Source organism: Buteo buteo, chromosome 9 (genome assembly GCF_964188355.1).
Source record: "Buteo buteo chromosome 9, bButBut1.hap1.1, whole genome shotgun sequence".
In the NCBI taxonomy this organism is placed as follows: Eukaryota; Metazoa; Chordata; class Aves; order Accipitriformes; family Accipitridae; genus Buteo; species Buteo buteo.
This window is the reverse complement of record NC_134179.1, coordinates 35,011,221-35,038,228: the sequence shown is the minus strand read 5'-3', so window position 1 is coordinate 35,038,228 and position 27,008 is coordinate 35,011,221. Positions and strand designations below refer to the sequence as shown.

Genomic DNA, 27,008 nt, shown 5'->3' with positions numbered 1-27,008 from the left:
TTATGTGTTAGCATCAGCTCATTTTATATCTAGGTGCTCTAGCTATATTCCAGACTCTGAAACAGAACATTTCATTTCTAAAGAATAAAAGAAACAAGGAGCTATTAATTTTAGCTGTGTACTACAGCAGAAAGAACATAGGTCCAAAATCTCAAACTGTGGACTTGGGTCTCTTCTTAGAATCAAACTCTCAACCACAGCATGGAGAACGCTGGCTTGCAGACCCATGGGATACACAGTTGATGGCTAGGAGCTGCATTGATGGAGAATGCCAAGTAGCAGGAGATTGATGTCCCCATTTACCCAGAATTTCTTTGATAGCTGAGTAGAACTCCCATTTGGGGTCTGTATGTAGCTCTGGAGTGATGAAGGCAGAAGCAGAGATTTTTTTCTTGCAGAGTTTTGCTGTTGAATCGTGAGGGGTGAATCTCTCATGTCTAATCATCTGCCTGGATCATCTGAGGTGGAAGGCAGGCAGAATAAAATCTTCTGAGCTTGATTTAGGGAGCTCCAATATAAACCTTGCTCCTCTTTTACTGTTTGGTTTATGCTGCAAAACACAGTTTTCTTACATAACAGATGATGTTTCCGATAACTTAAATGTTGTCAGTGTGTTTGGACGAATGAAGACTTTGAATTAATTGCCAAACTTAAGAATGAAAACAACTAAAAAAAATTGTCTGCATAGAAATTAAATGGATTTTTATCTCTGAAAAAACAAGCAGACCAACAAACAAGAACATTTTGAATAAACTCAAATGTTCACTTTTTCCCTTAGGTTAATTGCAAAATGGGAAATGTGATTTTAAAGCCAACTAATGTCTGTCTTTCTGAAGGCATTGGAATAATTTTTCTACTTTTCTGACACGAAACAAATCATTAAAATGTCAAAGCAAAATATTTCAGTATTTTCATCATTCTGTTTTCATTGCTTTTGGCTGGAGCACATTGCAAAATTCCACCTAAAGTTGTGTATTTCTGCCCCTTTTCTTACCATGCAAAATTTCATTTTCCAACTATGTTTGGTTAATGGGCTGAGAGAATAATAAATTGCCCAGCACTAGGTAAGAGGTCAAAGTACAATAGTAAACACCATGTAGAGACAGTAAACATCATACAGGTGTTTACTATCCAGCTCCAGCAAAATGCATGCAAAGAACAGTCGGATTTTGTCATATTCATGTTCTTTTCCATATTAGATCTTCTTGCACCCTGAAATGCAAGTCACTGTACGCTGTTGACTGTAGGCAGACAACAAATAGGAATGCAAGTCTCTCACAATTCAGCAAATTACGTAGTAAAGTGGGAAAATAGAAGCCTTTCACCCACTATCACACTTTCATTTGACTCAAGTAGACAGGACAAAAAAGGATTTTCACATGACAAACTGAGCTGTGTATAATTTTGTATCACTTGTGATATAGGATGTAAAGATTCTGTCTGTTTCTGTGAAAGTAAGAGAGAAGAGACAGATGAAATATTCAAGTGCAGGAACTGCAGTGCAAATTTTACTCTTTTAGAAATATTAATAGAAATCCAATGGGTCCAAGGTTTCATTGCAGGCTCTGTTGTATTTACAGACTTGTGGTTTTTTTTTTTTAACATGCTGTCCATCAAATTTATGTAAAGTCCTTGAGACAATCAAACAACATTAAGCTGAAGATATTTGCAGCTGAACTCAGGAAAGTGGAGGAATGGATGCTGTTTTGTCATTTTTGTTCTAACGTGTTCTGGTCTGTCACCATGTTGATAGCCTGGAGTTGTCTCTTTGTGCTACCACCACCAATTTCTATTTTCTTTACTACTGAAAAGGGGGGAAAATTAGAAAGAATTAAAGAGAAAATGGTTTATCTTTTCTGCTCTTTCCTTTGACATGAAGATGTCCAGTGAAACATCTGAATTCAGACTAAATTCTAGAAAGCCCACTGTACTGCAGGGGCAGTTCCCCCATGACATCCACAGTCTAGCATTATCTGTCTGTCCAAATTCAGTAAGTTTTACACTATTACAGTGAGCCTGACTACAGGAATATGTAACTGTCACTGAGATCAAATGAAATGATACTGATTACAAGGAAAAAACCCCACAGTTGAAGGCATAAAAATACCTTATTAGTTTAATGTGGATGAGTACTTACTAGAATTGGAGGATTCTTTTTCAGAAAAAAGGTACTCGGAATCTCCACCTCAGTCAGACCCTTGGTACAAATAAGGGTTTCATTGATTTCTGTGTAAACATTAAAATTAAGCATTTGAGTTTATACAGCCTAGTGCAGTTTGATTCTTCATCATATTAAATCCTAGTTCAGATTTAACAAAAAACTGTTCTACCTAAAGATCAACAAATGATTGCTGGATTGAAATTTATGTGGAATGACAACTATTCTGAGGCTCCATTACAAAAAGTACAATGAAGTAAGTACAACTAAGGAAAAAAGAGTCAGAATATAATTTTTTTGTAATTCTGATTCAATGCTGATTCAAAAATGTAAAAAAAAAAAGTATTTTGACATTTAAGAATGAATTTTATTTTTTTTTATTTCAAGCCAGTTCGACATAGAATTTTACTCAAGTGGCCAGAGTGCCTCGGGAACACTTTCCTTCAGACCCTTCATGCTTCCATTCTATTCAGTAAGCTGTATTTTCTTCCCTGTGGTATACCTCCTGCCACTCACTGCAGCTTTCCCATAAATCCCGTGATGTACTGTGAAGTAAAGAACGTGGCCTGTGGGATATATGAGGCATTTAGATTAGCACTCTCAAAGGAAAATGACTTGAGAAAAAAATTTACAGAAACTGGATATTGAATTTAAAGCGTATTTTGCCTAGAAATCCCAGATCCGCTATAGAAACAGGAGTAGAGTAGCAACTCTGCTCTCACCTTACTGGGTATGCTTTATGATCCCCTAATTATGTGTGATGCTGTATATAGTACAGAACAAGTCCAGCTTACATACAGGTTTTATTTTTAGGAGAAGATTTCTTCTCTTTAGATCACGTTTGGATCAATCTCTTACCCCAGGTGTGGACTTTCATGAAGTGTTTTGTATTGTTCTGTATAGGTAAAAGGTATTTAAAATCTGTACGTGCCTGGCCCTCAGTGCTAGTGTAACGTTAACAGGCACCCATTGAGGACAGCCGTCAGCAGTTCATAGTGATGTTTCCTTGGGTCTGTTTTGCCAACCTCTTGGCAGTCCTTGTCATTCAAGGGAACTCAGTGGGGATGGACGTCTTGGGGTGGGGGGGACACAAAGCTTAGTTTGGAAGCTTTCATCCCTGGTTGCTTGAGTGGGTGACTCAGACCGTCTTCATGAAATCTTATCATGCTCTAACCTAATTTAGCCCCTAACTCGGAGATCACTGGAATGATATGCCAGAAAAACAGTAATGACTGCCTCACACCTTATCATGCCAGGGCAGTTAATGATCACCAAAACTCAGAACCAGCCCAGTGCCTTCTCCAGTGGTAGCAACAGAGATACAATACACCTTTCATACATGATAACAAACGACTTCCATCATTAAAACAATTTATCTTTTTTCTTTAACATAGGTCAATTTTTAAGTTGTGAAATACACTGCAAGCTTGAAAAACTTTCTTTGAGAAATAATTTAAGCAACTTTTAGGGCCTGATGTCTTCTTTTTCCTTACCCAACTCATCCACCAGCAAGTTCCTTAATAAATGATACCACGTTAAATAGCAACAATACAAACCTCTCCGATGCCAATCACTTCTTGAGAAGAACAACAGTCGGAGTGAAGACTGAGCAAGAAACCAAGCCTGCCCTATGCTCCAGTATTGGTAATGCCACAGGTTCTTCTCTTTGAGCTTACCAAGGGGCCTCACAGCCACAGCCCAGAATTAAGTTAAGGTTGAGACCAGCAGCCGACCAAGGAACGGTTCAGCTGTCATGTGGCCCTGGAATTCAAATGAGGGAACAAGTGCAGCAACCTGAGAAATGGTTAAAGGATAAAGAAAAAAAAAATTTCATCCGTTAAATGTAACCCAAGGTGTTTATTTTCAGTTTCGTTAGTGCTGCTAAATATAGATTCTGGGGAAATTGGCTTGTGGAGACCCAGAATGTTTATGTCTTGTGCGCAAGAGTTGGAGCACCTCTTCCCTCACATCTGTGCCTAGCACAGGGATGCAGCGTCCCTGGAAAGGGGACAGGAATGGAAAGGAACATCCTTTGTCTTTCCTGTCAGATGCAGGACCCTTCTGCTCAGATCTTAGCAAACGGTGCAAGGAACAAATCCTGATGTGGAGTTTGTATTAGGGAAAGCATAGCTCGTTTTTCAGGTTCTTCCTTGTAATGACCCTCTTGGTGCGGAAGGTAGCGTGCACCACTTACACAGCCATTTTCAGTGCAAAGTCTGACCTGGGTACGTGCATAGATACCAAGAGACCCAGAAAGCTTGTAAGCATCTTTGGATGGGATAGAGAAGAGTGCGACTGTTTATCACAGGCTGTGGTACTGAACAGGCATTCCTACCCAGTATGAAACACTAAATTTTGATGAACAGCCCCGTAAAGCTGCTGGAACCAGAAGGCTCTACTCTGACACCAAATGATGGCTTGGCACCACTCCACATCAGTATGTAAGAGCCCTGAAATACCCTCTTCCCATGCACAGCTCGCCCTGTTTTACAGGTGAACTGGCAGCAGGGCAGCTTGTGGCCGAGTACCAGAGGGTCTGGTCTGAAAAACAACTCCTGCAGCACTGGAGCCATGACATACAGACATTTCCAGAGAAGACTGGAGTACTCTCCTCCTGTTGGCAATGCAGAAAGAGCAGCCCCCAAGCTGAAAAATGATCTGATAGAGGAAGGACCTGCTTTCCCCTCCTTTAGTGCATGTGTGAAGTCTCTAGGAAAAGTAACAAGGAAATACGGAGTATTGCATTAGTAATAGACAGATGATACTCAGCTTCATGTTGCTGTTATGGTAAATCCAGTTGGTGATGTGGAAGAGATGATCTCCAGCCACAGGAAATTTTTACTTGAATGTCACTCATCCGCTGGGTCTGAGTTCCCAATCAAGTGAAACCATGCCGGTAGGGTGGCTGAAAACAGCATCAGCAAGTACAACTGTCCTTCCCCCTCTAGTAAATGAGGGATAGAGCTCCAGCAACATCTCAGGCGCAAGGCTGGCACTAAGATCGCAAGAAGGCAATCAGGTCAGGGAGTGTTTTAATTATACCGGCCAGGGTGAGGAAAAACTTGTGTTTTCTATAGGACCTTTGCAATTGTTTATAAAACCTCTGGTAATTTGCAAACTGAAGAGAAGATTATTTCTTGTGCTTGCAGGGTTTGCACAGAGAGAGCCCCAGCTCTCCTTTTACCACTGAGTCACCGGCTTAGCATCAGCTTGACCAATCCACATAAGCTGCAGCCAGTTAATTCCACCTCAGCAGCAGCAAGCGGTTCCCTCTCGCTGCCAGCTAACCTCTGGCACAGAGAGCTCCAAACACTTCTGCCGCGTTGCAGACGGTATGTTCCTGCTGGTTTATGACCAGTTCTTACTGTAACTGAAGCAGCTCATGAAGGTTTTTATGTACTAATTGTCTTCCAAATTGTCACGGTGGTTGTTCATTTTAAATTTACATGCCGGAGTGGATCATAAGCTGCAGGAGGGAGAAAAAGAGGCCAAATCAAGTTTCTGCTTTGAATGGACGATTTGTATTTAAGAAGGGGTCTAACTGAGGAACACAAATGCAACCATGCAGTGTATCTAACACAGAAAGTCTCCAAAATTTAGACTTGTGCACAAGGGAAGGTATCTAAAAGACAGCTCTCCCTTTCTAAATATTCATCATCTTCATCCTCAATTTTCATAGTAGCTCACTGACTGTTCACTTGGAAGAGAGACCAAGCATTTAATTATCAAATGATGCGTGCCTTGGCTCAGGGTAGACTGAGGCTGGAACTCCCAAGGGATAGGAGACAGCTGCTCAGCACCCATTACAGTTTCACTAACACTTAAGGGAATTAGTGCAATTAGCAATTGCAAGACAGAGGAGATTCTCAAGCTGACAGTTTTATACAGGAATCCAGGGAAGCTAATTTTAATCTTTCTGAATGTAGTTTTCCTGCAGAACAGAATACTGGGAGCAGATGCTGCCCTAGAGTGCTCAGATATTTTTCTTGGAAGAAACCCTATGCTCCCGTGAAATAGTTAGCAGGGGGCCGATTCGTCTCTTATTTCTGTCAACATCCTAGTGTTTACAGCAACATCCCAATGGTAAGTATTACTGTACCAAATCCAGATGTCCCAACTCATTAAAAACTTCATGAAGTCAACAGGAATTCTCCTATGGATAAGGCAAGCTGCAGCTTGCTCTCGATGGATGTAACCAGAGCCAAAGTTTAGTCGCAGTTGCACTGGCAGGAGCACAGAAAAACTCCATAAAGTTCCAGATTTACAGTGGCCTGGCTGACAGCAAAACACATCCCCAGATACTGAAACTTACCCAAAGGAACTGACTTCTTTAAACATCTCATCAGAAATGGCCAGCAGCATACCTTAACTTTTGACCTTTCTGTCCAGCTGTGACTTCTGTTTAGCTTTTAAGCTCTGTCAGCAGTACAGATTTTCCCTTTTCCCTCACCACACAAACACCCAACAACTTTTGTTCTACTAATGCACTATCTTCCTTACTCAGGATACCATGGATAGCTAAACAAAGGGAAACTGGATGTAGCAGGTTTTTTTTGTTTTTTTTTTTTTTTTGCATGTGTTAGGAGGAAAACATTGCCCTCCAAAGCGTTACCCATGCACTCCCACTTCTCTCATTGCAGTTCTACTTCACACACCCCTGTTCCCCACCTCCCTGGATGAAGATTACAGCTCCCAGTCATCACCAGCATGCACCCACCTTTCCTCAAGCCAGGGGCTCCCTGCAGTGGGTTGTGGAATTGGCACGGGTGACATCCCTTGCGTGAGCAGGCAGGAAGGATCCACTGCCCGGGTTCCTTCTCAGCCTTCAGTCATATCCTTACGGGTAGGAGATGTGCCCGAAGTCTGGCCAGCAAGGCTCCCAAAGCCAGACGGGTCTTCTGACTCCTTTGCAGCGAAACCTCAATAGGAAACGGATGCTTTCAGGGTGATTCCATTGAAATCCTACCTTTCATTTCTCACCATGTACATCATATCACAGTATTTAAAACTAAAGAGATTTCTCTCCAGCAAGGTGGAAATCAATTAAAAAAAACCCCAAACAAACAAGCCACACACACATACACACCACCACCCCCCATTAGCACAAGTGCTTTTACAGGTGATGTCATAGGATAGTATCATCATAACACATCTTATTGAAAGTCTGTATGTCACTCACACCAGCTATTTTCCTTTTGATTCAGCGAGACCCCACTGCGGACTTTCTGTGAGATCAGCTTTTAATAACTGGATGCCAAAGAGCTGTAGTGCCTTCCTCTAATACACTTAACACTTTGTTTATTCCAGAGTGTAACAGATCTGTAAAAACCTTGATCAATGTGTGCAGCACTTTTGATTGGTGTACAGCCTTTTGACAGAAAAACTCCAACTCCTGCCTATTTACAGCACAAATATTTCAGCATATCAGGTCCTAAAACGCTCTGGTCTGCTAACAGATGTGGTGTGTTTTCCAAGGTCACACTTTCTTCCACATTATTGCTAGAACTGGCATCTCTTGAGGAAGATTGAGCGGCTGCTCGGTGCAGGACAGCTGTTGAAAGCTGCCAGCCGAGGCGTGGGGGACATGGAAGACAAGGCTGCTCTGCCTGCGCACGACCCTGGGGAACAGGGAGCATTGCAAGCAACAACCCAGCAAGTCACAAGAACCTTCGTAAAGTTGCATCAATATACAATACCACGGTAGCAGCAGGAACAGGATCCCGTGGCGTGCCAGTGGGCACCGTGCGCGACAGCTTGTGCTGAATGGCCTCGACCCTTCCTGTGCCAGCGGCTCTGTGCGACAGAGGCATCCGAAAACAAGCGTGCCGGTGGTGGCTGCCCGCCAGCTCGGGTGGGCTCGCTGGTCTCCTCTCTGCCAGCGTCTGGCTTTGGGCAAGTCCCTTCACTGCCCTCACGTCCTTTGCAGCTTTGGTGCGTTTTGGTTGCAGGTTCCCTCTCCCTGTGTAACTGGTCCGCAGACCATTGAACTCGATAGAAGAATCTCTCATTTGGGATTTGGACTTTGGATTCTATCCCAAGCATTTGTACTGTGCCCAGAAAAGTAAGGGCATGCTGGAGTGCTGGCTTAAAACTAAGTTAAGATACCTTATTTTCAATATAATGTCTCATGCTTTGTCAGGAAGTTTGTCTCTTTGAAACATATCGGCTATTTTCTCCGTTCTTTAGGTTTTAGCTAGGTATAACTAACTGAACAAATTTTTATTTTTTTATTTATTTTTGAAAATGTTAAAAGGAATTAGAAGCAGTAACACATAAACTGCAATACAGCAGTGGGCCAAAGAGGTCTCCTAATTATACCACGCTTCTAAAAATCGTTCTGTGTATATTGGGATTGACTAGGACTGATTTACAGTTCTAGGAAGGAAAACACGATACCACTGATCCGACTGATGACTTTATCGAGGAGATGTCACAGGCCCAGTCTCTGTGGAGCAGGAGAGAGCAGTGAATAGGTGATGTAGGGAAGAGTTAGCTGTTCCCAGAAGGCAGCAGTTTTGGAGCTGGGTTCAACCAACCACACCAAAAAGAATAATTATGGACCCCTGGGCTTCTACACATATTGTAATTGTAGTTTTGAATAACAATTATTTACACATGCAGAGCATTCCTATTAATTGATACTATTTAACAGGTAACATCTATCAGACAATTCAGTTATATACTGAGGAACAGGAACACAAATTATTAAGCACTGTCTCTCAGAAGAGGCACCAGCTATTTTTCCTTTCCACAAACCAGAAAGTCAGAAAGAAAAGGATATTTAATGACTATTACAACAATCAGTATTATTTCAGTAGCAGGATAATGCAAGACAAAAATTTGTGTTCACAGATTTTGAAATAGCTGCAAACCTGAAGAGACAATATGATGTAATACTGACAGCAAATTGTGAATGCAAAAGGAAGGGAACTGACAGGAACGTTAAGTTATTCAGAGACCAAGAGAACATTAAGTTTTACATTTATCCATTTCTGGTACTTTTCAAATAAGAATTTAGTTTTGCTATTTTCTAGATAAATTATTTCATTGAAATTACAAGGCCTACATAATGCAAGGAAACAGACCAGGTAATCAAAATTCTCTTTCTTGGCTTATCACCCAGAAATTTCAGTTTTGGAACACGACTGAAAACTGCTGTTTTCTCTCCTGGGGGTTGCTTTCTAAAAGTCATTAATTTGCCACTGCAAAAGCTAATTAGTTTCGCTATTCTATTACTAGAACAATTCAATTATTCTCCATTTCCACACTGAAATCTATAACTAAATTACAGAACATCAAATTGCTTGCAAATACCTGACAAAGTATTTGTTAATATGCATTTATATAAAAGAAAACATTTTCTATCAAAAAGTGGGTAATTTATAGACTTTATAGTAATTTGATTACTAAAGCAATAATTGAAAAACTTAAAAACTTAACTGTAATTCAAAGATCTATCCCAGGATTAATTTGCAAATTTAACATTTTTATAGTAACAAAACAATAACATGAATAAATGAGGAACTGGCAGAGCTGACACTAAGGCAACTGACCATTTTATTTTAAAATCTATATCTATTTAGATTTAAAACATTAGAAAGGCTCTAGCTATCCTTTTATATGAAACAAAGTTGTAGTTAATAGAAAAGTAATTCAGAGGTTATGAAAGAAATTTTGTTTTGGTACTATCTAAAATTATTCTACATCCCACTGTACATCTGTATGACACCAAGGAAGCACTGCCTTCTGTTATTACACAGCTATGATAGATTCTGATTTAAGATTAAGTTTTAAAGCTGAAAATTACACCAGCATATGTTAAGAACCTGGCTTACAGGGTTTCTGCATTGCTATAGCTGCTCTATGGAAATACCCTTTTTCAATAATCAATGATGGTATTTTCTTCAAGGAAAATACACAACTCACCCTCTCCCATGTCAGCACTATCTGCTGAAGTTAAAGAAATCAGCGCAGCAGCAGCCAGTAAACCAGCAAGCAACACGTTGCAAAGCAGAGTCAGTATCAAACTCCCCTCTGCAGCTCAAAGTCTGGATAAGTCTGAAGACCTCTCTGTATCTTTGCCCTTCCAACTGTTTTCTCTGGTGGGAGTAAAAGGTGGGGTTTTTTTCAGTTCAATGGAAGGTGAAAGAATCCCTTGAGACTTTTAAGTCCAGGGTCATGATTTTGGGCTTTAAAACCTCTCCACAGAAACAAGTGCCTCAAAAAATGACCAAATGGTGTCCTGTGCCCAACAACAGGATTCCTAAAGTGCAGAGCCAGTGGAGACCGGGACAGCTCAGGAAGCCTTTTCTATCTATTTTAGAATCAATTCCCCCAGGACGGGACCAGACCCACCCCTTGCCATACCCCCTCTCACACATTCTTCTCTTGTGCTGCAGCAGCAGCAGCATAATGTGCCCTTTACTAGGCAAAAGTAGAACCCCCCTCACTTCACTTTGTTAACCCTTTGGTGTTTTATGTCCTTCAATTCTGCTTTGGAGGCTTTTTAACGAGAGCTGTAAATTATTCGGAGGCACCCACCTTTGTTATGAATGAGTAACAAAAAAGACATACATGCTCCACAGGGAAAACAGAAAAGTCCTTTTCAATAGCAGTAGCTTGCTGGCGAAGGAAGCGTATGTTAAGAACTGTAGAAACTTCATAGAAAATCTATGCTTACAAGATGTCCAATGATTACAGTACGCAAAAAGGGGAGATTGCCCAGAAATATCTTCTGACATTGCAAGCTCAAACCTTTGGCAAGACTTCTCAGCAGTCTGTTTCCCTGCACAACAGGACTGGTCTAGGCTTTCTGCCTTTCATCCATCCCCTCTGCTGACATGGAAGTCCGCTAAGTGCAATTACAACATCCACTGTCTTACCCCTTCAGAGACACTTGTGCATTTACAGCAGAAATGATTAATTACCTTTCCTTTATTAAGCAAGACTTGCCAGTTTGTTTCAGACAGATCTATAAATTTGTATCTTACGAGTCTGAACTGTTATCCTTCACAAATCCACAGCATAAATTTAGCTAGGGAGTCCTATGACTTTTCTTAGGTGCACGTTAAAACATGCATCACATGGGTAAAACTTTTCAGCATTCCCATTTGCTCAACCACTGCAAAGCCCTGTATATTCATTCATAACCCAAGATTCCAGTAAGAAAATGACTATAATCTCAAATCATGAACACACAAAAATGTCCCACTGCATCAGATGAACATTAAACTCCAATGATGAGGTTACACTTACGATCTTTCCCCCTTTGTTTATTCATTGCTTGGATCAGTGACTCATTCTTCCCACAGGAAAATCAGCAGAAAGGCACCTCCTCCCCATCCCCTCCGACTCCATCCAGTGCAGGTTCTAGCTCCACTGCAGCACATCCAGCAGCAGCAGATATGAATGGATCACTGGGACTCGGAGGTATTCCCTCCTTCTCTTTTCTGGCTGGTGGCAATTGCTCTGGGCTTTCTACCTCTGTAAGAAGAGCCGTATGACAGAATCTCTTTTCATCAGTTCTACTTGCGAGGCCTAACAACGGTGGTAGCAGTTAGCACAGTATAATCATTTCCACAAAGTCCTACATTGCTTTACTAAGAATTTGTAGAAAACTAGAAGAGAAACAACACATGTATGTTCTTTACTGGCTGCTGGTCCCCTTCCCACGTGGACATGACAGACAGCATGCTCTCTGTGGTATTTGAAGGTTAGCGCTGTGAAGGTGGCATGCATTTAAGAGAATGGTAGTACACTATGGAAGATCTTATGTCATTTAGGTATATCTGCTGCAGAATCAAGAGCGTGTATATTTTTAAAAGTGCCCCATATCAAAGAAAACATTGCAGGGAGGAGCTGTTAGCTTTACACCTGCACTACTTTGGTTTACTTTCCAGTATGTTGGGAGAAGCTGGAATAGAAACCAATTCCGCTGCTTACAGCTGCTGAATACATTCTTGTATTATAAATGTGCATTAATATACATGGGAGAAGGAAGAATTAGTACCATTATTTGTCATTCTATGAGTAAATGTCCTTTTGTGAGCAGGAAATGGCCTTTATGTTAACAAACAAGAGATCAGAAACTTTGTGCAACCAAGATCTCCCATTCGCAGGACGAGAGCTGCCAAAGGGGAAATAGAAGAGGCATTCCCAGGAATTATTGTTCCACAGCCCAATATAGTAATGTTTGGAAATGACACAAAAATAATCCGCCCCCTGAAAGACTTAGGCTGACTTTCATTTTGCTTAAGTAAACCTCCAGTTTGGTGATGTAAAAGTTGGTGCTCATCCCTTCAGTCAAACGTGCCCTCTATTCCCTCACCATTTGTTCTACTGTTGCTTCAAAGCCTACAGTGCAGAATACAAACCAACTGCATGCAGGGAAGAAGGAAAACAAAAAAATGTCACAGTGGGAGAATGAGAAAGAAATATGTCAAATACAATGGCTTTGTTCTCTATAAAATGTATTCACTATCTTATCAATGTACCCCAAAGCTGATTTTTTATAAGTGCATATGAAGCACCTAGTGAGCGGTGGCCCTATATCAATATGCAATTTAACAGTAATTATTTGGTTGTCCAAGATGACATGCTGAATATGTATATGAATACATACATATGCTCTATTAGTGCAGAACAAGTCATTAAAAATGGTTGAATGCGCCTTGGCGTTTTAAATGCCATTCTAGAATAGACTAGACTATTTCAGCTGGAAGTGACCTAAAATGATCATCTAGTCCAACTGCTTGACCAGTTCAGGGCTGACCAAAAGTTAAAACATGTTATTAAGGGCATTGTCCAAATGCCTCAAACACTGACAGGCTTGGGGCATCAAACACCTCTCTAGGAAGCCTGTTCCAGTGTTTGACCGCCCTCTTGGTAAGGAAATGCTTCCAGATGTCCAGTCTTAACCTCCCTGGTGCAGCGTTGAACCATTCCCCACATGTGCTATCACTGGATCCCAGGGAGAAGAGCTCAGCACTTCCCTCTCCCCTTCCCCTCCCCAGAAAGCTGTAGAGAGCAATGAGGTTGCCCCTCAGCCTCCTTCTCTCCAAACTAGACAAGCCCCGTGTCCTCAGCCGGTCCTCATAGGACATTCCTTCCAGCCCTTTCACCAACTTTGTTGCTCTCCTCTGGATGCATTCAAGGACCTGAACATCATTCTTAAATTGTGGGGCCCAGAACTGCACACAGTTATTCAAGATGAGGCCACACCAACACTGAACACAGCAGGATAATCCCCTCTGTTGACCAGCTGGTTATGCTGGGTTTGATGCCCCCCAGGATGTGGTTTGCCCTCTTGGGTGCCCTGGCACACTGCAGGCTCACGTTGAACCTGCTGTCGACCAGCATCCCCAGATCCCTTTCTGCCGGGCTGATCTCCAGCCACTCCTCTCCCAATTATACTTGTGGCCACTGTTACTTCATCCTAGGTCCAGCATCTGGCATTTCAACTTGTTAAATTCCATCCCATTAATTGCAGCCCAATGCTCCAATCTATCCAGATCCCTCTGCAAGGTCTTCTGTCCCTCAAGAGAGTCAAAAGCACTTCCCAGTTTGGTATCATCAGCAAACGTGCTTAATGGGGCATTCAACTCCTGCATCCAGGTCACCGATAAAGATCTTGAACACAACTGGCCCCAGAACAGAGCCCTGAGGAACACCACTGGTGACCACTCACCAGCCAGATGCAGCCTCATTCGCTACAGCCCTTTGAGCTCTGCCCTTCAGCCAGTTCTTCACCCAGCACACTGTGAACCTGCTCATTTCACCACTGGACAACTCATGATGCTGTGAGGAGACATATATCAAAAGCCTTACTAAAATCCAGACGAAGTGCATCCAACACCTTCCCTTCTTCCACTAGGCAAGTGACCTTATCATAGAAGGAGATCAGAATAGTTAAACTGGACTTTCCCTTTGTGAACCCATGTTCACTGTGGCTGACAATTGCATTGTTCCATAAATACCTTTCAACAGTACCCAGTATAATGTCCATAGTTTTTCCAAGAACTGAGGTTAGACTAACAGGTCTGTAGTTCCTGGGGTCTTCTTTCATGGCCTTCTTGGAAACTGGAATAACAGCGGCTACCTTCCAGTCAGCAGGGACTTGTGAACATTCAGCTGATACAGCTGGTCCCTTACAATTTCACCATCTACAAATGGAAGGTCACTGCTCCCATGCTCGTGGTCCTCTGACTCAAGGGACTCCAAGAGTGACAGAACAAAAGCCCACCAGGGTAACAAGAAAGGCAGTCTAGATTTTCTTCCTTAACCAAATGACATAGTCAAGAGAAAGGCTAGATTAATCAACAAAAGTTGTTTGACAAATGATGATAACCTGTTAGCAGCATGAAGAGGGGACAATTCACAGCAACATGGCGTCAATCCTGCTAGCTCACTAGCCCCCAAAGGATAGGAGGAAAAGCAGCATAAAAAACCCCCACAACTATCTAAGCCGGCCTACACTAACAACTTACATTTTGAGACACCCTGTAAGCAGTCAGACCTTACACTTAGTAGAATTTGGAAAGGTAGTTTCTCCTTGATGTGAAGGTTGCTATCAAACCATGAGATGTTACATCATGGAAATAATTACATCTGTTCCTAAACTGGTAACATTTGATATGTGTCCAGTTGAATGAATGGGACTGGGCACTTGCTTGTGTGAAATCTATAAATACACAAAACAAAGGGACTTGGAATTTAAGCCCTGGAAGGCTGACATCTTGTATACAGAAGGAAACTGAGCCAGAGGTTTACAGGTATCTCGCATTGCAATTTTCTAAGTAGAATTATTCTAGTATGTAGAAACCCTATGTCATTTGCCTCCCCACCACCCCAGATGACTTAATTCCTTAACTACATTTGAAAGCTACAAGTTCAACTAACTGTCCTCCTTACACAATGTATGACAGTACAATATGTAGAATGACTACTTGGGACTTGAATTCAATACTACAGCGATTCAATAGTTACCTATTCTTTCCTCCTCCTCCTCTAAAGGAGAGAAGACAAGACAGTGGATGCACTGGGACTTGTGATAGTGGTTCAGGTGCACTTTATCAATCCAAAACCTACAGACTTTACAACTAAAAGCTTGCAAGCCTCACCGATTGCTCAGAAATTAGATTACCAGGTCCTTTAATTAGATTACCAGGTCCTTTTTATATGTCAGCTGTACAATATAAAACCAGAAATATGAAAGTTAACAGACAAATTCGACATCTGCTTCTACAGTGGTGAAAAATAGGGATAAATGAAGACATTACAGGTACAAAAAAGAATTTATACCAGGCTAAAATTCCCTTTACCCCGAGACTTTGACAAAATAAGCTAGTTTTACTGTAGCCACTTTATGGATTATAACTCTTTTACTCTACTTCCACTGACCAAACACAAACAATCTTTGTAACAAACCCAGCGAGCTGGGAGTGGGCGGAGGGTGGGATGAGCTGACAGACACAGAGAAAGGGAGACGGACAGACAGGGAGGGAGAGACAGGAAAGTTTTGGACCTCCTTTTCTCTCCATTATGAAATTCCTTTAACCTACGTTAATAGTATATAATCTTGTAAAGACCTTACTTGTTTCAGGCAACCAAAAAAGGAAGAAAAGCACAGGCACAGTGGCTTTGCAACTAGCCTCTCAGTCTATAGAAAAGCTTATCATGCAGATTTTAAGCAGTAAGTCCTTAGATTAAGCTTCAGAAACAGGCTCCATTTATAGCTTGAAAAAACCCAGATTTTCCTTTAGAAACTCATCTAATTCCTTACCTTGGGGGAGCAATAAATTTCAAGGTTAATTTTTCTTACATCAGTCAATGCAAGATTGACCAAATGCCCTCCAATTTAACTGAAGCACAGCTGCTAATTAAACAAGTAATTCTGGGACTCCTAGAAAATACAATGTAGTCATAAGGATTGCAAAAAAGGATGGAAAGAGGACAGCACTGTGTCAGTAAAGACAGTGGTAGAGAGTTGTTAACTGGTCCTTAGCCACTAATGCAGACAGAACCTTAGAGGAGGAACCATGTCTAACTATGGTTTTAACCAGAAACAGCTATGCATTTTTTGCTTCTGTAGGGTCCCACTCCCATTTGTATTGAAGCACAGTTACTTTTGAAGTAGAGGGTGCTTTGCTAGCAGACAACTTGAATGCACCTACTGATATTGGCAGAAAAGTGGTTTTGGAAGACCTGTCTCACAAAAAGCATCAACTCTTGCATCCATCCCTCAATATGCAACTTTAATATGCATGAGACGACTGAGGTGAATATTCTTTTGTAGTATCTGACCAGTGTGAAAACTGCAGCGTATCTCAGGCTTTCATTAGTATGCTAAAAAGTTACCTAACAGGTTAAGATGAAAACCTTTTCCTGGCATAGACTGATTCAGAGAGCAAAGATGACCTTAACTTACAAACTCATTTAAAGATCCGCAGTGAAATTCACAGAGCTCAATTTAACACCCTAAGGGAATCCACTCCTTAGTTTCCGACACAATCATACTGTGTGGTTCAAGGAAGCCTACTACTTGCATCAAGCTTTTACAGATACCCAAGTAAGATGACAGCTCTGTTCTACAAGACACTGAACTTTTATATACAGGGAGAAAAAACAGTTCTGAAATCCTCACCAACTACAACCAAAAAACTCCAATTATTTGTCATGGAACTGAAAGAGATGAGAAGGTCAGCACTGAGTTCTTTGGAATCAGTTGGAGCCTCATTTTTAAAGGGACTGGATTCACTGGATGATCCGAGCTGACACTGTTGTTTATGTTTACGTGTTTTAGCAGGAGAACACATGAGAATCTGGTATATGACTGTGGGTATGTCCACACAAATATTATGTAAATGCTGCAGTTGGTATTTATAGATTTCTCTCTTCTGTGGAAAATGCCATTTCTATGAGTATACTGGAACTATTAAATAGGGCAAAGTTTGTTCTCAGCTAAGATACTGTCTTTCAAAAGAGTGTTCTGACAGAGAGCAAAATCATGGCAGCACCGTGAAAACAGGCTTACTGTGCTTTGATAAGAGAAAAGCACTGCAGACGTACAAGCTGCACCCTTCACAGAGAAAAAAAAGAAAAAAGAGAAAAAAGTTTACCTCATGAGGTGTCTTAAGATGTCTGAAAGAAAACCTTTGTCAAAGAAACTAAATGTTGCAAAGAATGGCAAAAAGCAGTAAATTACAGTGTGGTTTCTTTTTCAAAATTAATTCTTTAAATTTAGTCTCTGTACTTAGTATCATGTAAAACTTGAAGAATCCATTTTACTACTAACACAGACTATATACTCCAGTGGTTCAACCTTCCAATTTCAAGAGGTGCTTTGACACAACTAGCGTACACATTTTAACATTATACCTCGAGCTCTAGGTCCTGGTGCTCCAGGGCAGTCAGGAGAGCGCCTAGAACCAGATCGCTGGCATTCCATGCTGTTATGTGAGCATAGAGAAAATAAGTCAGAACTAAAGACTCATGCACTGCTTGACGAGAAGCTATGCTTTTGGTTAGGAATCCAAAAGCCACATTTTCATAAATAAACAATGAAACCATCAGCTCTATATAAATAAGCCAAAAGCTTGCATAGCTTGGGAAACCTCTCATAGCAGATAATTTCAGTTTGCTTCTCTGTATTCACATTCACTGACAACTATTATTCCCACATCTAGTTATTTAAAATGGGAGCTATGAATGTAAACACTATGTGCTTCCACAGTTTTTAACATAGATACATCATTTCTGGGAGTGAGCAGCAGCTCCTTGTTCAGTCACATTATGTTGTACGCTACTAAAATTCTCTGAGGACAATGAAGAAACTGCAATGTTGCTGCTCTCAAAGTTCCTGGAGTGTCTGTACAGCACGCTCTCCAGTATACTGTAGAATAATTTAGGCTGGAAGGAATCCATGGAGGTCATCTGGTCCAAGACACCACTCATAGCAGGGCCAACTTTGAAGCTGGATCAGGTTGCTCAGGGCGATTTAAGTTCTCAATACGTTCAAGGATGGAGATGTCACAGTCTCTGCGCAAACCACTGGATCAATCTCATTTAAAAAAAAGGTCTACCACCTATTCTATTTCCCTTGCTGCAAACTGTAATCTGCAAAAAATCAGTAATCTCCAAAACGAAATGTATAAATAAGACTAATACATATTACAAATACAGGAAATAAAGATGTATTATCTGTAAATTTACTCAAATAGTCTTTAGAACAAAGTATCTAATCGGTCCAGAAGGCCAGCAGACTATAAATACCAAAAAAACACTTCTTGATACAATATTATTCATGTAAATTTTGTTCACATTTGTTGTCAGCAGTGTCTGCCATGCGGATAGGCTTAATACCCAAATGGTGCAACTCAAATGTAGTATGATGGAAAACAGAACTCAGGAAGCTCAATAACTATATGGCAAATCTATTTAGCAGACATGATTAGAGTAAAAAGTCTAAGATGAGATGTCTCAAAGGACACAGTTTAATTTCAATCTCAAGTAAGTTTTCTAAAATATACAAAACCCATTGTCTACTGAAACAGTAAATACTGTAATTTGAGGGAAGTAGCCTGTGGCTTATGCATATACATTTGCCCTGTCGCTAAACACAAAAGTGTGTTTAACATCAACTGCGTAACTGAGCTTGCTTCTGTAATACCTTCAGAAATGATGTTATGTAAATGTGTATCCATAATCTATGCCAAAAGACTTAAAATTTATCTTGTCTACTTTCAGCAGTCTAAAAGTTAGCCTAGATTTGTTTTCTAAACTTTCTACTGTCAATAGAGATGGGGTAGAGTGATCTCACATAGCTAAGGATGAAGTTTCACAAAAGTTTCATCTCTCTCCACTGATTATCTAACTTAGATTAAGTACCTAATAATTAGACTGCCTACCTTAATTTCATCTATTTTGAATATTTAGATTGCTGCATCTTTAAGGGGGAGAACTAGACAAAAAAGTCAAGGGTGAGAAAATGTACACAAGCACCAAATGATTATAAAGTGATCAGCAGCTTAACCAATTAATTTTTTTAAAATTCTGTAACAAATGCATTACTTTTTTTTAAGCAAAGCACTAAATTAGTTATGGCTTCAAGAATAAGTGAAAACATGTACAGTAAGTTCAAGTATTTAACTGATTACCAGACCAACACACATACAAAAAGCATAATTTAATTATCAACATTTTGCAGTGAGTAAGCATTAACAATGAAATTTTTAACTGTCACAAGTCTTTATGAATATCTAAAAGCCTAATACAAATATCCAAATTATTAATACAGATTAGTCATTTAAAGTGTTACCAATAAGACCTTCAGTAACTCTGCATTAAATGCTAACAAGCCCTTTCTAGAAGAATATTAATTTACAATCATTCTTTCTAACAATTCTTTGTACAGTAAAAAAAATTAGATTTGTACTTTTCTCCTTCCCTTTCCCACCCAACCACCCACATAGTTTTGCTCTCAGACTGAGCTACTAGCCAATCAATCAAACCTGATGGTAAAAATCCTCTCAACCAAGGGTCCAAGATCTTAAGTTTTTAGCATCCAGCTCAAATACTCTTTGGGAATAAAATCCATGTTTTTGTATAATGTGCAAAGTGCAAGTTTTCTCCAGTGCTAACAGAAGTGTGTGCTGCTAAGAACTTCACCACAGAATAAAATAGTAACAATTAAGACTTTTTGATTTCCAATAGCTCTGTAACGGACAAAAGTTAGATGAAGTTACAGGAATGACAGATCAAGTGGATTATATACCGGTGCTTATTAGGTCAGGTACTTTCTGATTTCATTAGGCCAAACCAATGGTTTTACTCAAGTTCTTCAGTTTCCTCTGTAAAAAGGTCAGCCAAATCTGCCACTGTCAGAACTGAGGCTTCTGACTGTTTCATGGAAGAGCTCGTGTGGCTGTGGGAAAAAGTTGCATGCAGACATCAGAGAAGGAATCAACTTAAGTAACAAGCTGTTTGCACTAAAGACAGACCACGATTCAGGGTCCAATAACTGTTCAGCTTTGAAGCTCAGCAGGAAAACACACTTTCTATCAGGGAAAATAAACACACTCGTCAGCTACTTCTCTTGCACATTCCAAGTAAGATACAAAGTCCATCTACTGTCCCTAACAGTGGTCAACACCAAACATTGCAGAGGCAGCAGAACATGGGATAATCTGCTTTGCCCTCTTAACATTTAAGGGATTGGCTTTAGCTTCCAAGCATTAAGGTTTGATATTACTTTCAAAACATAAGCCCTCATTGGATCATTCAACCACTGGATATTTATCTGAATTTTATATGCAAAAGTAGTGCTACTTTACAGACAGGGAAACTGATTAAATCATTCTTTTGAAGCTAAAGCTGAAATCTTTCATGACTACAGCCAGAGATATGCATGTAAATTTTTAGTCTCATAATTTGTAGCAGCCAAAAAAAGGAAAATTAACTAATTTTCTTAAACTAAGGCCGCCTCCTAGATTTGTTATGTGTATACAATACAGTTAAAGAGGTACAAGCCTCTTATACTTTCTGCATAAAGAATGCAAATACCACTTTTGTTCCACTCCCAGTCTGTCACTGCTTACAGATTTTGAAAAGATAAACACAGTCAAAACTGCTTTCTGTGTCTGCACACCAGACTAACTTACGAGCTAACATCTAGACAACTCTTGCACTGACTGCAAAACCAACCAGTGTGACATAGCACTGACAGACTAGGTTTGTAGAACTTAAAAATAATGAAAGAAAGAATTTATGTCATATATTATAGCTTATAACATATGCTGTCACTCCAGTGGCAGACTTAGTATTACTCCATTAATTGCAATGCTTTTATACTAATGGAAGTAGGTAAACTGAAAAGATAAATCATAACACAATTTATGAATTGGGCTTTTATGAAATAAAATATACAAAATATAACCAAAACATTCTCCAGAGAATTAAAATACCTTAAGCTTTAAGTTACTGGAACCAGGTTAAAAGATCAGTTTTTCAAGTCTTAAAACTTTTTTGTGAATCAAAACAATTTGAAGGAGAACAGTTGACGTTTATATGTTAAGATATGCATACCTAACTGTAATAAAAGTACAGTTGAGAACTGTCTTTTAATTTTCAGTGCAATAATGACGTTTTAAAAAAAATTCAACACATACCTTCTATCTACAGTTTTCAGCATAGTCTGCATTCTCTCTTCTATTGTTGCTTTTATCAGGAATCTATGAACAATGGTAGATCTGAATGTATTTAAAAAAAGAAAACAAGACCAGAAGTGAGCAGAAGTTATGCTGTTACTGTCAAAGTTTAAGACCCCATTTTTGTCTCATACTAATTATTGTAAGAGTGCTGAAAAAAATGCCTCTGTATTTTAAGAAAGAAGTCTTACAAGGTGATTAACAACTTCCACTGACATTTAAGGATGCTTAGTGCCTCCCAGAGCACACACTTCCACTTGGTTGGATCCCATACTAAATGAATATAAGCTGTATTAACTAAAATCCTGAAGCAGATGCTGGACAAAGTTCTGCTTTCTGCGTCCCCACCATAAACAAACAGTTCTCAAGAGCCTAGCCTGTCATTTAAACACATTACTTTGGCCCACTGGTTATATACAATGTTTATACTGCATTGTCACAAGTCAGTCCAAGAGACAGAGTTCAGTGTGATGGATAATTAAAGCTCATTCCCAGAATTTTAACAATATTGTTCTTGAAGATGAAGATGGCAAAATACTATAAATTTTTTTAAAAAGTCAGTAACTGTAGTCAGTAAACACTGGTAAAACATAAAACCCAAAATGTCAATAAACATAAAATGAGAACTCCATTTACAAAATAAAATTTCAAAAAGAAAGCTGTAATAAAAAAAGAAATGTCAGGCACAAGAAAATGAAATGGAAAAAGAGTCATCTCCAAAGATAAAAATGAAAAATCACTCCAGGGTCCCCAGTATAAACATTTTTCAAGATATGAACCCTTCAAAGTGGTTGGATGGTTTTCAGATCTTAAGTTGAAACTTTGGCAGGTAACATTACACAAAGAAATGCTGGGGGAATACTTCATGATTCACAGGCAAAGGTCTACACAAAAAAAAAAAAAAAAAGAGAAGTAAATAAGAACTCAACTGAACTGGTAATAGTTGCACCAGTGAAACTAAACAGAGTATTCCCTTATGCTCAGTGTACTTGAACGGAGCCCTTTTTCAAATAAGCCTTGCTTAAGTCTTATTCTTAAGAAGTACAGCACACATTCTTGCTGGTTTTATTGCAAGGTTTTTGCCAGACCTTTTGTGCCAGCATCACGTAGAATTATAATGCAGGCTGTTGCAATCAATCTTTCCTATGCCCTTACTATTAATTCAAAATCTTTACCAACACACCCAAATATCCACCTGTTCATAAACTTTCTTTTGCACACATGCTCATTCATGCCCTCTTGCTTTGTCTCCATTTCCAGAACACAAAACCCACTATTCTAGAATATTCTTATTCCAGAATTGACTCCAGCTATTTTTCTTCTTCATGTACAGGGGTTTTTAATTATTTTTTCAAGTGACATGAAAAGGACAAACTTTCCAAAACCTTCGTTAAGCATTCAGTACTACCCATGTAAAATCTACAAGACTGAAACAAACAAAAGGTAGGCAAACTCATTAATGTCTTCAAAAAGATCTAGACAGGGGTGAGGGCAGAACTGTGATTTAAAAACTAATCAGTTCTGAAGAGTGTGCACTATAACTTTCTTTTGGGGAAAAAAACAAACAAACAAACCCACCAAACAAAACAAACCCCCAACAACTTATACAGCTCCTAGTCTGGAGCTGGAAATGACCACCTAGAAGGAGCCTCTCAAGGAAACTAGGAAGGGCTGTGCCTGAACTTAGCCACATATGACATAAATGGCGAGTTGCCCGGCCTGCAAAGCAAAGACATTTCTGGACATGCTTACAAGCAGAACTTCAAAGTTAAAAACCAAGGCATCAACGGCACACATAAAATAGGGCAGCAGCTGAACAAGGTTTTTCAGGATTTTGGATTCAAGAGCCTACACTCTTCCTAAATGCAGTTTGCTTCTGCATCTTACCCCGTAGCACACAAGAACTCCCTAAAATACACACTGTGTATTTTCAGCAAACTTTTTGTTTAATTTTAATCTTTCTGTCCCTTATATGATTGTCTTGAAAAACAGGATTCCTATGAGTACCCTCATCTCCAAACCTGAGAAGTTCAGTGAACTAGATTTATTCTGATTGCAGTATGCAGTTCCATTCTGGACCATATCTAAACCACTCAATGCAATTTTAACTCTTACTTTGTTTGGCCAATACGATGTACTCTGCCAATAGCCTGTAGTTCATGTGCAGGATTCAGAATGGGTTCCACGAGCAGAACGTGAGTTGCTTCGATGATGTTTAGTCCATTGGAACCAGTGTGAAGAGGCAGCAGCAAAATATTGATGTTGGGATCATATTTAAATGCAGAGAGATTTTCCTAAAAGGCAAACATTACAGCAGCGTGACACAAGTTCCTCAATAAAGACTTGGGGGGACACCTCTATATTTTCAAGAAATTAAACAGCTACTACAGGCCCCAGAGTAACAATCGTGCAGCCTGACTGATCCAAGACCTGTCATCCCGGAACAGGTACTCGACAGATATCAGGAAGGCAAGGACTTCTTGCAACACGGATCAGTGTGTCTTATCCCTAACATCCATGCCAACGCTTCTTTCTCAAAAATGAATGTACTGTTTATCTCCAAAGACTTTAAATTGTGGCTTTTTGTGATTATGATTTTCAGAATTAATGAGTTAGAGATCAAAGCTTCTGCCAAACAAATTTGCTGCTCTTTCAGTTTCTCAAATGAAGCAATGAAGTAAAAGGAACAAATTAACTTCTATGAACTGTAATTTTCCCCACTGAAAATAATTTTAAGAAAAATATCCTTTATGTACCTGAAATTTACTAATTCCATTGATCTGAGAAAAGATCATGTTGTTGTCATACAAAGCTTTTGAAATTATGTCCAACACATCTTGCCACTGTAAAAAAAACAAAAAACAAAACCACACAACACAATAAAAGTAACTCAACATTACAAACAACAATGACAACTAAAATATACTAACTTCCCTAAGAAAGAGGAGATAAAAAAGCCTTTCAAAATACTAGCATTTGCAATTTTTAAAAAAGTAAAAAAAAGAAAAAGAAAAAAGATTTGTGTGCCAGGAACCAAATCTTTCATAAAACTAAGTAAGAAATGTAATAAAAAAGATCAGCTTGAAAAAAAGAAATTGGTAGCCATCACAAAACAAGTTTTACAATGTATCCAAAATATCTGGATATTACATTTAAAAATATCTAGAATTTCTAATGCTCCCATATAAATCTAAGTGTTTGCCCTTTAAAGAAACAAGCTTTTACATCTGTTGACTACAATCATTGTTCATGTCCCAGTTACATGAATGGCCCTACAAATTCTCAAAACAATCAAGTGGCTGTACAGAGTGATTCAACATTTTGGTAGCTAAACTAATTCCTGAAAATATTATGACCGCTTTAAACCACCCGCCATCCCCCCCCAAGACAAGACAGAAAATGGCTATTAATACCGTTGAGAAAACTAAGGATTTAGCCCCTGGATCTTTAAATTGAATTCTCTTCAGTGTTCGGACCACAGCTTCCACTTTGGTGGAGTGACTTCCCTTTGAAAAGTCAAAGAAGAGCATTAGTAAAGTAGGATATTAACTCCTTCCACATTCATTGCTTTATTAACTAATACTATCTTAGGACTCTTACATATCCTACACAAATTTAAAAATTAGCAACCTGGAGGAAGGGCAGGTTAAGCAGCACTGAACTGCTTCTATACCTCCCTTATAACGCACTGCTCTAGGATCCATGGTATATTACAGCATGTGCAGTACCCAGAAAAACGAAGTGCCACACAGATACACTTACCTAGTTCTGCATGAGACAGAATGGATAGCCCAAGCAGTGCAGTTGCACCAGACATGCCAGTTAGGCCTCCTGAGGTTTAACTTGGTGGTACAATCTTTAAAGAATCTTCCAAATGCACACTTAAATTTCCCTCCCTTCACATCTCTTGAAAACTGGAAATGAAAAAACCTACCTGAACACTATTTCTGTTGCTTTTGTTTCTCACTAAACTTATGCTTAGTACTATGAAGCTCGTTAATTATATTTAAAATAATAAGAAATTGGTAAATACAATTAAATTAATTCTTGAAGGATTACATGCTGCAATGAAAACATCTTCCTATTCTGCACTCAGAAGTATTTCAGTGCTTAGTGAATCCAATACTACATTCCACTTCTTGTCCACTTTAATTTCTGTACTCCTCCCTTTCCCCTTAAGTCAAGGATTCCAAGAAACAGTTCTTTAGTATCTCCCTCTATCTCCTTCTGTACTTTGTATTACAGAAATTTTACCTAATGTGTTTTTTTTTTTAAGAAGCCCTTATTTAATTCCTTACTAGTTCTTACATGCACAGTAATTTCAAGCTGTGCTAGATTCAGCTGGACAAATATTGTTTTATTTCTGTCTGCACCTGTCCTCTGAACATTGAATTAACTATGTTGGCTTGCTACAATGACAGATCAAATTTACTGAAGTTATGCTGCTTACAGAATTGGCGGGGAAGGATGTCAGCAGTCTAAGCACATGTTGGGAACCAATGCTGGGCTGCTTGATCATTCATACGTTATGCAACTAAATGAATGCTCCAGAAATACACATAAAAGACTTTCTGCACACTGTTTTATCAAAGGCTGCAATGAGCAGCACCATTTTACTTCCCAGGGTCTTCCGTAGTGATTCCAACTCTGTCACAGACATAGAAATAAACCAGCTTTTTTCATGTCATCTCTGTTGCACCTGGTAGACATTAACACTGTTTCCAAAAGTCAGACAGACAATTAAAAATGCTTATGTCAGTAGGTGTTATGATCTGCAAAGATGAATGACACATTTGCAGCCCTATGGCAGCTACCTGCCAATCATAACCACCTACAGTTAGGAGATCCGAGACTAACTTTTGGTATTTCCTATATATTCCAGGGTCATTTATGTGCTTTTCTGATACCATTTATCTCTGATTCAACGGTGACCATTCTGGCTAATTTGCTCTGACTGTCTTTTCCTCAGAGACTTTTTTTGGACCTTACCATAGGTCCTATCTTTCCCTGCTATAAAAGCTACTAGTTTTAGCCACTGTTGTTGATTTTTCTATCCTTCAGGCTTCCTGTGAGTCGGGTGTTACAAATATGACTTAGTATAAGACCAGTCAGAGGAACTACAGCAAAGAAAAGAACAGCACAATGATCAAAGTGGTTATAATCTTTTTGTTCTTTTTTTTTTTTTAAACAAGATAGCTAAGTGTCCAAAGTTCTCCATCCCTCCACTTACATTATATTAGACAAACTGTATTAGACTTGTCATTGAACTAACAATTGACTGAAGCTTTAATTCACAGCACACAAAAAAATTCAATTTTGTTCTCAATATTTATGGAGAGATGAAACTGATACAAGTACCCTTGCTTTTATGAGTTCTTGGCTTTCAGTCTGTCTTAAAAAAATGTTACCCATATACCTTGAGTTTGTAATTTTGTTGAATATCCAGATGAGTATTTATAAACAGATTAGCTAGTTCAAATTAATTATGGAACAGCACACATTAGAATCAAAACTGCCCTCTAACAAACAATTTCTGTCTCGGATGACAGGCTGGCAATAGCCACTGTAATACTGACCAGACACTGAAAGCTTTTACAGAACCAAAACATGCAGTGATGCCAGTAAGCGCTCTCTCAGTATAAAATGCT

The 27,008-nt window shown here is 39.4% G+C and overlaps 1 protein-coding gene across 7 annotated transcripts in view; it reads right to left on the bottom strand.

The window, feature by feature from the left end:
- Nucleotides 1–828: 828 nt before the first annotated feature.
- Nucleotides 829–27,008, bottom strand: part of SHPRH (SNF2 histone linker PHD RING helicase) — a 73,708-nt gene continuing 47,528 nt past the window's right edge. Inside the window, exons 26-33 of one of the 7 annotated variants that reach the window (XR_012651681.1) lie at nt 24,774–24,866; nt 24,117–24,203; nt 23,476–23,654; nt 21,322–21,402; nt 17,534–20,078; nt 8,555–11,641; nt 6,876–7,077; nt 829–5,624 (exon numbers count right to left, since the gene is read on the bottom strand). Coding sequence is in view for 2 of the 7 variants with exons in the window: in XM_075036035.1 (XP_074892136.1) it covers nt 19,982–20,078; nt 21,322–21,402; nt 23,476–23,654; nt 24,117–24,203; nt 24,774–24,866 (537 nt within the window). In the remaining 5 variants the exon portion in view is untranslated. The other 6 variants (XR_012651680.1, XM_075036035.1, XR_012651682.1 and 3 more) reach the window with 6 other exon arrangements.